Source organism: Uloborus diversus, chromosome 6 (genome assembly GCF_026930045.1).
Source record: "Uloborus diversus isolate 005 chromosome 6, Udiv.v.3.1, whole genome shotgun sequence".
NCBI classification, from domain to species: domain Eukaryota; kingdom Metazoa; phylum Arthropoda; class Arachnida; order Araneae; family Uloboridae; genus Uloborus; species Uloborus diversus.
Genome location: NC_072736.1, coordinates 29,050,045 through 29,064,154, shown reverse-complemented (window position 1 = coordinate 29,064,154; position 14,110 = coordinate 29,050,045). Strand labels below are relative to the sequence as shown.

Below are 14,110 nucleotides of genomic sequence, written 5' to 3'. Positions count from 1 at the left end.
CCGATTATTGGTAGTTAGAAATAAATTGATAGTAAAAGGCTTAAATCTGCATGCTGGAAACTAGTACTGGAAATGACGTCTTAATTTTATATATGTATAATGAAAATACTGAACCTATATTGAAATTTTTATTGAAATAGTGAAAAAAATACAAAACACTTGAATTGGAAAAGTACCATTGATGTGAACTGAGTTGCAAAATAAACTGTAGTGTGTATTTAATAATAAACCAGAATGTGATCAACATTTTTCTTCTTTCAAATGGCAATATTTCTTACAGACGAAGTTTAATATAATATAGTTAATTACGTAAAATAGAAGTAAATTATAAAAAAAATAGAAGGTATCAATTTTTTGTGGAATCATGATTTGAGTTGAATTTCTAAGCCGTATTTCATAGATTTCGTATTTTAGGTTGGCAAAAAAACACCCATTTTAAGAACTAATTGAATCGATGTTCGGAAACATTCAGTGTTACTACACTTGACGTCTGTATTGTTGTTTGTAATTTTTTCCCTGATGTCGTATCGATAAATAAAAGAAAAGATTAGGCGAACTGTAAAGCTTTAAGAGGCACAAGGAGGATTTTAAGTACATTAATTAAACTGTTAACTAAAGCTTCCACCATTTTCTCTTGAAACGTTGGTAGAAGAAACAAATAAAATTTATTATGTAGTATTAATATGATGGTTGAACTAAAAGTATACGATAGAAAAGTATCAATTTCTAAAGCAAATATATTGTACACACGAAATGACATGTTAAATGAATGAATTACCAACGTTTTAATGCACAATAGTTGCAAATTACTGCAGACACGTGGTTCGGGGCTACAAGGATCCTATTTTTCAATCCAAAGCAGTGTGTGAGCTTTTGGATGAAAAGTCATCCGAGGACGACTTTTTATGAAGTTAGCACTTCTTTGCATTGAGAAAGGGGGTCCTTGTAACCCCGAAACACGTGTCTGCAGTAGTTTGTAATTTTTGTGCACTAAAACATTTCTAGTTCATCCATTTAATTTTTAATTACAAAGGTATTTATTCGTTAAATGGCAAGTATTATTTTGTTCTCAATTTTGGTTGTGGAAGAGTGAAACCCAAAATTGTGATACAACGTTGAAAATGTTAAAAATGAGATACTGTAAATTCTGATTTTTTTTTCTTTTTTTTGCATCTCGATATTAGTAGACATCCTGTAGATGTACTTCAATTCCAATCTTCTCAATTTATCTTCACAGACATTTCCACTTTCTTACGTGAAGCGGTTCCATTTGCACGAAGCCCGTAACTACACACGGCAGTGATTCCGCACCGAATTATTCTCAAATCATGTAATTAACCCGGGAAAACTCGCGCGGGGGCCTGAGTAACCCAAATCACTTAAAACCGTATGTTTTTGAGTGAGAAAGGCAAAAATTTGTACCCGAACTTTTGTAGCTTAGTTTCTAAATGATTTCTTTCAAGAGCACCCGCCGGTAGTTGGTGTTTTTCATTGTTGAAAACCCGTATTTATTTTCTGGAACGAAATCTGCAACTGGAGACGAAATTCAAAAAAACTTAAATCTCTTGTGTTAGATGTGAACAATTTACTTGTAATTTTTGCAAGGTTCACTCCAAGTATTTCTGTAATAAAAGCATGTAGTATTTAACATTGGTATAAGGTAAGTGTCTTTTTTATTTCATTCCTTTTCTTAGATTTTTTTTTTTTAGTATTTCTTTTAAACGTGTTGCAGTAATCAATTTAAATTTTTTAAATTGTTTTCATGCGTAAAAATATCTATTTTGTAAATTTACAATGAAGTTTTGTTAAAATTTACATGTACAAATTGCACTGAAAGAACTAATTAGATGGAGTCATACAGGTACCCCGCGCGACCTTTTGTTTGGCATGCGAGTGCTACCGGGTTAAAACCAACTAATAATATTTGAATTCGAAAACATCAATAAAAATACAAGCTTTTTTTTTTTTTTTTTTGAAAGTAGGGCAAGGCCTTTTTTAGTTGCCGCGAGATATTAAAGGTAAAGCATTTCAAACATTAGTACAGTAAATGAAGAGCTGAAATTTCTATTTCCTAAATATTAGGATTCTAAATTGTTTTTTTTTTTCTGGCTCTTAATTGTTACAAATAAAATGATCGTACTAAGATTTATCAATAATTGCCGTTATGTTTTATTTTCTAAAGAAATAGACTTGCCATACTTTCCAAATAAACGACTCATCTGTTCTAAAAAGAATTCTTGAAATTACATCAAAATGACTTACTTGCTGCTCTTTCTCATATTCTAGCTTTATACGAGATTCTATGAAAAATCGGGTTCCGGCGAACGTTTTGTCATGAGATGAATCTGTCGTACGGCGATGAAAGTAACCAATTAGCGTCCCACAAGCGAGGAACAAGGAACAGGCTCCAACCTAAGACCGTTAATCAAAACCTTTTATTAGAAAAAAGAAAAGTACATCACTATGTGTTTCATTTATGATTAACGCCAACTGGTTGTGTGATAAGAAAATATTTTCAAGAACTGCTCCATCAGGATCCTAAGTTTGTAACAATACACTAAATCAAACTTTACAAATTAAGTTTGATAGCATTCTAGAATCAAATTTCTACGCGTCGTTGCTTCAACGTGTGCCAATGGACTCAGCGATAAAATGTAAAACATCGTAAATAGCTGTTTCATAAAAGTTATAAGATCGTAGCAAAACATTACCCAATTTAAAGGTGACAGAATAAACTTTAAAAGATATATCTATATGAATTCCTACACGGCATGTTTTAGTTGATTCATCAAGAACTTTGAGGCCTCTACAAATCACGAATCTTCGAATGCCCTTAATCAAATCATAGCAGAAAGATGAACCAGAACGTTGTAATCAAGTGTAAACAAAATCACATCAAAATGTTTTAGGAATATTTCTAAGTTTTATTTAAGGAAAAAAAATTGTTAGAATTGTACGGTCTTAATGTTGTTCCTTTTATCTGTGCAAAAAAGCATTTTTTTTTTTTGGTCAGAAAATAAAAAAATAGGTAGGTATAGTGTAAGGTTTTTTTTTTTTTTTTTCTTTTGCAAGTTCAGTTTTTCAGTTGTTAGGGGAGGAGGGTGACAAGGGAGCTGGGGTATAAGATAATAATTAGGTTTAAGAAAATAGTGGGTGGTGGGGTGACTTTGCCATATACAAAAGTGAATTTACCACACTTTTCGAACGCCAGTTTCTATCATTTTTCAAGCTTGAAATCAAATGTAAGGAATAAACTTTTCTCTCATTCAGCTTAGTTCTTCTTCAATCTGAACTAGAAAACAAGTTGTCAAATTTCAGAAATGATACAAACTAACATTTGATAAGTGGGGAAATTCACACCGTATGTGGCAAATTCATCACAGTTAGCGTTGTGCAAACAACATGATTATTTTAAATTTCAAAATACTAAAGCCACATTAACTCAAGTTGCCATACTTTTTACTTTTCACTCCAGTGCCCCCCGTACCTATCACTATTTATGGCTTAACCAGTTGGATGGGACCCTAAAGACAGCTCTGATTTCTTGAACAAGAGCAGCAACCGAGCAATCCCTGGTCCTGCACCCCCAAAGGTATCGCTTCACTTGGAGGACTTTGTGACCACGAGCATATTTAACGTCGCCGTCACCATTAATGAAGACTGGATCTTCGACCAGCGAAGATCGAACCCGAGACCCTCCGGTCACAAGTCCGAGCAGTCATACTTACAAGAATGAAAAAGGCTACTTTTCCACACCAAGCAACTACTTTATCACGAAGATATTACACTTTATCCAATAAGTTTACGGCTAATAATCAAAACGCACGACGTGTTTTAAACAAGAAAAATTCTGTATAAGAAGTGCCATTTCTTTGTTTACAGTAAAAAAAAAAAGAAAAAAGTTTTGTAAAAGATTAAAGCGTTTTTAAATACTATACGAATTTTGGGAGTCAATTGCTTTTATTCAAATAGTATGCACAAAAATATTCGCAAAAGATATATTAGTATTTTTATTTCTATTTCAGCAATACTCTTAACTGAAATTCAGTATAATTTTGGAATTTGTAGTTTTCCTTTTACGGTGAATATTTATTAAATAAAGCGTGTCTTTATAAAGATATTTCCTTTAAAAACAAACACATTGGAAACGTATTCTTTGTTATGTGAAATAGAGGAAGAGCGCAAGCTGAGTTCTGTTCGCGAAATATTAAAATGTAAGCATATTATTACTCTTTTTTTTTATTATTATTATTTGAAAATAACGGCAAATATTTTACTTCCAAACTTCTAAATAAAGTTTTAAATAAATAAAAAACGATAAAATAATTTTATTAAATTTAAATTCATTCAACATTTTGCTTTAGGAAGGGAGCAAGAATGAAAGAAAATCAAATTTCACGTATATGAATTTCTATTTTTCTTTTCTTTCAAGTTTTGCCGTGGCGTTCCTTTTAAATCGTATTACTGTAATTACTTTAGGATTAAAAGACGTAAAAATATTTTGCTGCTTCATTCTTTGAAAAAATTATTTGACATAGATTTTTTACTTATATACTCTTATTTTCCTTTTCAAGGCGTCACTTTTTGGCGCCATCAGTTATTTTCAATGATAAAACATTATTTCATTATACAAATTTTAATTCAGGATAGAAAGTTTTCACAGAATAATCAATTTAAAAAAAAACGAGTTTATGATTTTTTGCTAAAGTTTGAAATTTTTTGTAGTGTGTAACATTTTTGATAAATTAAAAATATTTAACGTTATTTTGTAAAATCAGCAATAAATAAATTAATAATAAATAATAAATAAATAAATAAATAAAATGAAAATAAATAGAAAAATAATGTACACATATACAGGATATTCCGGTTTAAGGGGTTACAGAACCTCAAAAATGATGAAACGATGAAAAAAAAATTTATTGTTTACTTCAAAACAAAACTATTCTGAGCATAGGGGAAAAGTTTCATTGCTTTAGTTCAAATATTTAAAAAGTTATGAGTGGTTTTAGGCCACATTCGCTATGTGTTCTTATGCAAAAGAAAAACTTTAAATTGCATTTTCTCGATGATGATTTTTTTGTGTTTTCATGTCATTAGAATCCCTAAGGATTTTTTTTCTATTAAATATACAGCTTTAAAATAATACTTTTTGCAATTGGGATAACATATTTGACAAGACTGTGTATTGGATAAGCATTTCATAAATTACTCAAATGTTTAGAGCATGTTAAACCTTTAAAAACCAAATTAAAAAAAAAAAAAAAAACTTTGATTTTTTACATAATTAATCACAGAAATGTTTCTAATAAACTCATAACCAAATAAATGCACAGATTTTTAGAGATGATTTTAGTCATCGTTTGGCAAAAAACTTTTTTTTTTAATTAGAGCAAAAATTAAAAAGCTTTAAAGGTTTTAAAAAAATAAAATTTCCCTCAATTTTTTAATTTAAAAAAAATTAGGCAATATTTTTAAATTTTGAAAATAAATTACTGATTACGAAATAAGTAAGCTTGTTATGGTTTCAAAGAAATATAAAATTTACTTAAATTAAAAAAAAATGTTTGAAAGGTACTGTGACCCTTTAACCTTCAAAGACCACTATTTTTGCAACCGTTAGTCCTAGATGCATACTTCCAATTGCAAAAATGTTCAAAATCAGATGCACAGTTAAGATTTTGAAAGTTTGAAGCGAAAATAAAAAATAAGTCACAAAATACAAAATTTAACTTTTTACACGGGTCCTAGGTCCACTAACTTATGTTCAGGGAAATAATCTCCATTAAAAATAATACTAACACAAAAGAACTTGATATTTTTGCGACCGAAACTCAAGGAGATATTCATGTTGTCGAAATATATATATATATTTAAAAAAAAAAAGTATTTACATTTTTTATTGCTGTTCAAAAATAAATAGAAATGTTATGCCATGATGCGCAAAAACAACAATTTAAAAAACTACACTCCATGCGCACATATAATTTTAAACCTTTTAACTGTCATATTTCCCCCTAAAAAATGTTATTGACGGCAAGTGTAAAGTGGTGTAAGTCACAAAACATCTTAATATCTCGGTGAGTATTGGTCGTACTAAGGTCAAACTTTTTACGTTGGAATTATTTTTCAGTGGAGATTATTTCTGTAAATATAAGTTTAGGGATTTAGTGCCCGTATAAAAAGTTAAATTTTGTATTTATTAATTCATTTTTACTTTTGCTTCAAGCTTTGAACATCTTAACTCTGTATCTGATTTTTGAACATTTTTGCAATTGGAAGTTCACATCTAGGACTAATGGTTGCGAAAATAGAGGTGTTGCAAGTTAAAACATAATACACACACACATATTATATATATATATATATATATATATATATATATATATATATATATATATATATATATATATATAACAATCTAACTTCACATAATCACATAATCAGAGCTTTTAAAAATCATAGCCCGTTCAAACACATTTTACTTGAATCAATGATGAATAGAAATAACTTAACGAATGTTGCCTTAAAATTTTGCTTTAATTCAGCACATAGCGTATTTTATAAACTAGTCTTCATCAACTGCATAATCTAATCCAAAAAAATATCTATTTAAAATTAATAAAATGCAGTAAACGCTCGATTATCCAAGGAACTCAGTGGCGCGGCAACCGCGGATAAGCGAATTTTGCAGAAATTTTGCAAAATATGTAGAAAACTAGGTAGCAGTGCTAGCAACCTATTGAAAAATTCAGTAACATTCGCCAACGTTTAAACTATAGCTAAAAACAATAGCAATGTATGTGAAAACTTTTATAAAAGCTTTAAAAAAATAAAAATAAATAAAAACTCGTTACCACAAACGAGGTAACACATACGCGAGCAAATCGTGCAAACAGATTAACTGAAACATATCAAGCTAGGTTAGACCTAGAACGTATAAGGGAGGGGACAAGAAGTTTTTCAAACAAAACTGCTCCGGTAACATATAAACAAACTTTACTTAGCCAGGGACCTTGTCATAGTTTTGGGACTCCTGATTGGTCAGCCAACCCAATTGCATCGACCCTTTTTTTCCTCAATCTAACGCATGTGAACAAATTTCGTTCCTTAGAAATTCTAAATTCACGTTTAAGAGAGAGAGAGAGTGCTTTTAATCTTCTTCCCTTTTAATGTCTAGGAAATCTCATTTCAAAGTGAAACATTAAAAGAGCACGAAAAACAAGCTATAAAAGAGATGGCTGACGTTTTTATGTGTTCACCACACAATCAGCAGTCTTCAAATTTTTACATAGTCTTTAGCAAAATAAAAGTTGTTTATATACGGTCCGGTCCTAGCGAGTGTAAGCAGTGTAAATCTAAAAATCAGGTTTCAAAAAGTCAGGTTTTGTTACTGTTGTTGGTTTAATGTCATTGGAATTGAAAGGGATGAAATGAATAGGGGCATCTTAAGAACAAATTTTGCAGTTGTTTAGTTAAAATGAGTAAATTTATCTACATTCAGTTTAAAATCACCATTTTTTTTCAAGTGTGATGGACTACTGGTAATTCGCACAGTGAATAAGCCACCCCATAGATAATCGGAACTTTACTGGGTTATAACTCTCTTTGCTCTGCATAGATGACTGTGCGTGTGAACATCTTACTTGTTTCGCAAGGTTGTCCAAGTCGGCGTTGGCAAGGGCAGCTTCTAAAGCCACCTGCGACAATGCAGTAAGTACTGCCAGTACGCAGGCAACCAGCAATGGCAGTGAGAGCATGGTGTGCGATACAAATACTGCTAAGTAGACGAAGAGTGCGTTGTCTGTGGGTCGTCGCTGGTTGCTTCTACTGTAGGAGCAGACGACGAGTGCTGTCAACAGACATAGCCAGACTGCAGCAGACACGAGCCACGAGCACTGCGAAAAGGATCGTTCGAAGGGCAGCGTGCAGACGAAGAGGAGGACGAGAATCCCGAGAACGGCAGACAAGGTGAAAATTCTTACATGGTCAGACCAGATGTCCTAAAAAGGAAGGGATAGATTTGTGGTAAGTTACTCGGGTTAACAACATATGATAGAGGCCATAACATTAACATAATACTGTGAAATCCCGTTACAGCGAACTTTAAGGGGCCGCAAATTTTGTTCGTTGCAACGGAGTTCAACCAATGGAATGGCAAATACTACATAGGTACTGAAAATGTATTTCGTTGAAACGGAAATTTCATTGTACTGGTATTCGTTGCAACGGAATTTCGCTGTATACCTGTCGAATAAAGCCGTAAATGTAGCGTGATAGCTAATGCTATATGTACAGGAAAATAAACTCGGTTCGGAAAAAACTTCTATTTTTAATTCATAAACTGAGGTTTACAATTTTACACTACTGTTTTCAAAAGTTACAACTTGTAATAAGTATGCAACAATTGCTTGTTAACAAAACACCTTTTTGCACACAATTATTTAACACCGCATGATATCATAATGCGTGTCTTCGACGGGCAAAATGTGCCGTGTTGCTTAGTGCACCAGAACCTTCGAAACATGAAATTATATGGGGGGAAGATGGGACGTTATGCCATTAAAAAGCAAAATAAATATATAAAAAAAGCAATCGGGAAATACCTGGTGAGTCATCTGACTTTTTACCACCTATTTTGTATTTCAGTAAGGATTTTTAATGCATATAACTTGAAGATCTTTGAATAAATTAGCGATTAAAAGCTACTATGTTGGTACATATATTTGTGTTTAATGTTAGCTTGCTGTATTTTGCAAAAGAAGAAAATCACAAGAAATTCGACAACTTAGTTTAAATTCTCCTACAGTGTTTCAAAACCTAAAAGTATTTAATGCAAAGGGGAGAAAATTTCATTAATCTGAATTAAAAGTGAAATACTTTTATTTTTACATATTTGATCTCTTAAGATTGTTTTTGTCTGAAAAGATACAAGTTAAGTTCATTTTACAATGCATGCGAGTTTTCTCAAAGTGGATTAGTTAGAACAATATTTTAATTTTGCAGAACTGCTATCTTGAGTAATGTTCTCAGAACATCAGATAAAATTTTATTATCTCTCATTCTAAATAGGTTTTTGAAAAAAGAAACCCACTTCTTCTAAAATGAAGACGTTCAGGATTAAGGTTTTAACTTCATCAGCTATGTGCTTTTATCACGGAAGAGAATATTATTTTGGAGAAGCATTAATTCCTCTACCATACAAAATTTAATTTAGATAATAAACGCAGCGTTCAGTGCATTAGCGAGGTGCTCTAATGTAATTATTGTTCGCGAAGGCTGGTGCAATCATCTTTAACAAAAGAATATACAGTTACAAATTATTTAATGATAGAACACTCTATTTTTTCCCTTTGAGTCAAAGTCTTAAAAACTTTTTTTTTTTTTTTTTTTTTTGCCTTAATGCAATCGAGCTTAAGTACGATCACATACGAAAATGAATTTCCATACATTAACGCGAAATGTTCCTTTTTAAGTATTAACCTTACATAAAATTATATTAATGAACTAAAGAAACCCAAAAAATGCTTTAATAACATGCAAGAACATGACATAATTAACAGATGTTATCTTTTCGTGCATAAAAAGTGTCATAAAAGAAGCGTGTTAAAAGCATAAATTGAAGTTCAAGTTTTAATTTTATTTCATTTTTCTGGCTAAAAAAAGGTTATTATTGTTTTCTTACAAAGCATCAATTTGCTTCTTTTTAACGCAACAGGTACCTAAAAAGGGAAACTATTATACGATGACATAGTTAAAATTTAATAATTAAATATACAGGGCGCAGCAAAAAAAAAAAAAAAAAAACGCGGACAAAGTTTGCATCATCAAAGGGAAGTAAACTAATTTCTTTTCAATGAGTGTCTTTATTTATTTTTGTCTCATTTTAATTAGAAAATAATTTATAATTTATCTCCTAGTTTATGTATTTTTTTCAGTTTTCTTGCAATTTCAAGCAGAAGACTTGCTATTTTAAAGTTGTCTAAAAAAGGAGATCGACAGTAGTTCGTTTGGTAGTTGTGCCTCTGAAAACAGTATTTAATGCCATACGCCGTTTCAAGTAGCTTGGAAATGATAGTCGACGTTCAGGAAGTGAATAAAAACGAACAGTGAACATTTCCGTTAATCGTCAGGTCATTCAAAAGTGAGTTCAATGAAATCCTCGGATTTATGAGAAAGAAGTTGTTTGTTCCGGGAATATGACACCGATCAGTGTGGCTAAGGGCGAAAATAGAGTTTAGGCAGAAGCTTTACAAGTTCCAAAAAGTTCAGCATTTGGTTTGAAGACACTCCAAGCACCTTTGCAAACGTTGAACATCGCCAAAATACGAAGTCAGGCCCAGCGTGTGATGGAATCAGCACAAGGGGTAAAAATTCACTGGTTTTTGTGGGTAAGTGCGGTGAAATTAACCAAAAAAGTGGACCAAAGGGACATTTTATACAAATACAAATGTGACGACCAACAACAGGCTCTTGGCACAGCTAGGCTGGTCCTAGTCAATTTATTAATCCCCAATGAAGATCAATGGCCCTCTTAAAGCTATCCAACTCCTCTCTTTATTACCACCTCTTTCGGTAACACAACCCTACTGAAGTAGCAGTTTTTCCTTATTTTCAGATTTGCCTGAGATTTGAATAGCTTAAAACAATGACCCCTCGTCCTGCTTTCCGTGAAAAAATTTAATCTATTATTATCATTCATTTTGATAAATTGAAACAACTGAATTATGTTCCCTCTGGCCCTCCTTTGCTCCAGGCTATGCATATTAAGCCTATTAAGTCTAGTATCATAATCTAAATCTGAAAGTCCCCTTACTAGTCTAGTTTCCCTCCTTAATTGAACCCTTTCCAATACAGAAATATCTTTCCTTAGATAAGGCGACCAAAACTGCACAACGTACACCAAATGGGGTCTTACTAAACTCCTATATAAAGGCAGAAGAACCTTCTTAGATTTGTTTGAAATAGATCTATTGATAAACCCAAGCATTCTGTTGACTTTGTTACTTGCAATGCTGCACTGTTGACTAAACTTGAAGTCCTGATTTATTAAGATACCCAGATCAATAACATTTTCTGCCTGACTAATGATTGAACCCTGTAAACGATTACTCATACACTTATTTCCATGACCTAAGTGTCGCATTTGACATTTCCCTACATTAACTGCCATACCCCACTTATCCGCCCACTTAGTAATATAATCTAAATCCTATTGAAGCTGTTTTACCTGTTCTTCATTTTCTACAATCCCCATAACTTTTACATCATCAGCAAAACAATTCATGCTTTCAGAAATATTCTCATTGATGTCATTCATAAAAATAATAAACAAGAGAGGCCCTAAAACTGATCCCTGAGGAGCCCCGCTTAAAACATCAGTCCAATTAGAATGATTTCCTCTCACAACTACTCTTTGCTTCCTACCAGTAAGCCAATTCCTAACCCAAAGTAAAGTTTTTCCTCCTATTCCAATGTCAGCTAACTTGCTGAGAAGAGCAACATGCGGTACCTTGTCAAAAGCTTTTTGAAAATCAATATAAACAACATCCACACATTTTTTGTTATCTAAAGCTGAGGTAACCTTGTCGTAGAAATGCAATAAATTAGTAGTACAGGATTTACCTTTCCTGAAACCATACTGCAAACTAGTCAACAGACTATTAGTCTCTAAGAACTTCATGATCTTAATTTTGATCAATGTTTCGAAAATCTTACAAATCACCGAAGTCAAACTTACAGGTCTATAATTCCCAGCAATACCTTTAGACCCCTTTTTAAAGAGTGGTGTTATGTTAGCCAGCTTCCAGTCCTCTGGCACCGTCCCCGAGTTATAAGAAGCATTGAAAATATTCAAAATAACATCCACTAATTCCTCTGCACATTCAACTAATATTTTTGGATATATATTATCTGGTCCCGGAGCTTTAGTTGCTTTAATTTTTTTCAAATGAAATAGAACCTCCTCCCTGGAGAACACAAAATCCTCAAGCTGCATAATAGGTTGTGTCTTGCTAGATTCAACTGTTGAGGTACAGTTATCGTTAAACACACTGGGAAAAAACATTATTGAGAACATTTGCAATATCCCTATCGTTTTGGATTAAATTTCCATGCTCATCAACCAATGGTCCAATTTGACTATTTTGAGCTTTCCCAGAATTAGCGTAAGCAAAAAATCTTTTAGGAATCCCATCAATGTTATCTGCTAGCTTTGCTCCAATTCCCTTTTCCGAAATCCGTACCAAATACTTAAAACTTCGTCTTGCCTTACAATACTGGAGCCTATCTACACTCTGATCAGTTCCCTTAAACTGATGAAAAGCCGATTGCTTATAATTTAGAGCTTCTTTAATCTCCCTAGAGAACCACATGGGCAAAAATTTAGTACTAACACTTTTTCTCCTTAATGGAACATAATCCCTAACCGTCTTTACCAGTTTTTCTTTAAATTCTGTCCACTGCTGATCTATGTCGCGATTTTCCAATCCTGACGAAAAAAACCTCTTTCAAGCTCTGTCTAAGTGCAACAAAATCTGTGTTTCAGAAATTGGGAACAAACATAAAATTTTCAACTTTGTACATTTCAAATTCAATCCAGAATCTAATGCTGTTATGATCACTATCTCCAATATGATCCCCTACACATAACCCCTGAACAGAACTTCCTACGTCAAAGAAAACTAGATCCGAAATCGCCTCCTCGCGAGTCCCCTGAGTTACAACTTGATTTAAGAAACAATCATCAATTACTTTCAAAAATTCCTCTGAATTTCAAAAATTTTAGAAGCTGTTGCTTTACTGTGGGCCTAAGAGCAATTCGGCAATGTAAACTGGACGTTTCAACTGAACTCCGCAACAGTTTATGTGGCCAAAAAGACAAGTGTGGTGCAAGGCGCATTTTCCTGACATGATATCTGTAGAGTAGATGCTCTACTCGCTAGACCTCAATTTTATGGATTATAAAATTGAGATCTAGCGAGTAGAGCATCTTACCATCTTACCCATTTACCGTATGGTCTATTTTAGAGTTTAAGGTCTATCGTAAACTACACAAATGTTTGAATTCTCTAAAGCCGGTTCCCAACCTTTTCCCCCTTGCGAACCCCTTCCAAACTCCGAAAGTAGTTGGCGAACCCCTTGGGTAGTAATAAGTAACAAGCAAAAAAAAAAGAAAGAAAGAAAACCGCACGCGCACACAACTACACATAGACAATAAAATTTTGTGAGATTTCTTTTAGTTTGATGCTGCTGTATAGTTTATAAGAAGAACGAAAACATAATTGCAAAATATAGAACAAGAAGTTCTGTCTTGAACTAGACGAGCCTACTTTCCCGTATACCCATACTACTTTCTAGTACCTGATCAATGCTCTCAAAATAGCTAAAATCGCAAATTGTTTCAAACATATTTTTCCAATATTTTAAGCTACTTTCTAGGAATAAAATATTCCTCACTCATCTAAAAAAAATTAGATGCGTAAAAAAAAGAAAAAAAAACGAACAAATAAAAAAACAGCAACTTTTAAACAAAACAGCTAATACACTTTTTTTCCATTAAAAAAAAAAAATTCTTTAACAGCTTTCAAAACGAAAAAAAATAATAAAAATTAATAAGCTCATTAAAATAAATACATATCCTATCAAAAAAAATCGTTTATTTTTCCCCTGTTGCCAAAAATAATTTTTTAAATGAATTAATGCACTTATCAGGATAAATAAAAACAATAAAATGTCAACGTAAAGAAATACTTCTCATTGTCAAAAAAAAAAAAAAAAAAATCGTCTGCGCGTATCTTTATGTAGAAACATAAATGACTTCGAGTTTATTCACCAAAAACTGAATACCTAAATAAAAACTTTAGCGTTAAAATAAAAACAAATCACATCAACAATAATTATTTCAGTTAAAACCATAGCGTCGGAGTCGGAGTCGAATATCCAAGAATCGGAGTCAGTCATTTGTCCGTGTATACATTTTTGCCAAAGCTAGGAAGTCATAGTCGAAGTCGGAGACCGATTAATTGTCGGGCACAGGAGTCGGATTCGGATTCAGGTGCCCCTAAATTCTCGGAGTCGAAGTCTGGAGTTCGGAGTCAAGAGCTATTTC

The 14,110-nt window shown here is 32.5% G+C and overlaps 1 protein-coding gene across 1 annotated transcript in view; it reads right to left on the bottom strand.

The window, feature by feature from the left end:
• Positions 1 to 14,110, bottom strand: part of LOC129223765 (adenylate cyclase type 2-like) — a 187,353-nt gene that overhangs the window by 150,576 nt on the left and 22,667 nt on the right. Inside the window, exons 2-3 of the mRNA XM_054858124.1 lie at positions 7,647 to 8,003; positions 2,263 to 2,412 (exon numbers count right to left, since the gene is read on the bottom strand). Of these exons, the coding sequence (XP_054714099.1) occupies positions 2,263 to 2,412; positions 7,647 to 8,003 (507 nt within the window). The remainder of the gene's footprint in view (positions 1 to 2,262; positions 2,413 to 7,646; positions 8,004 to 14,110) is intronic.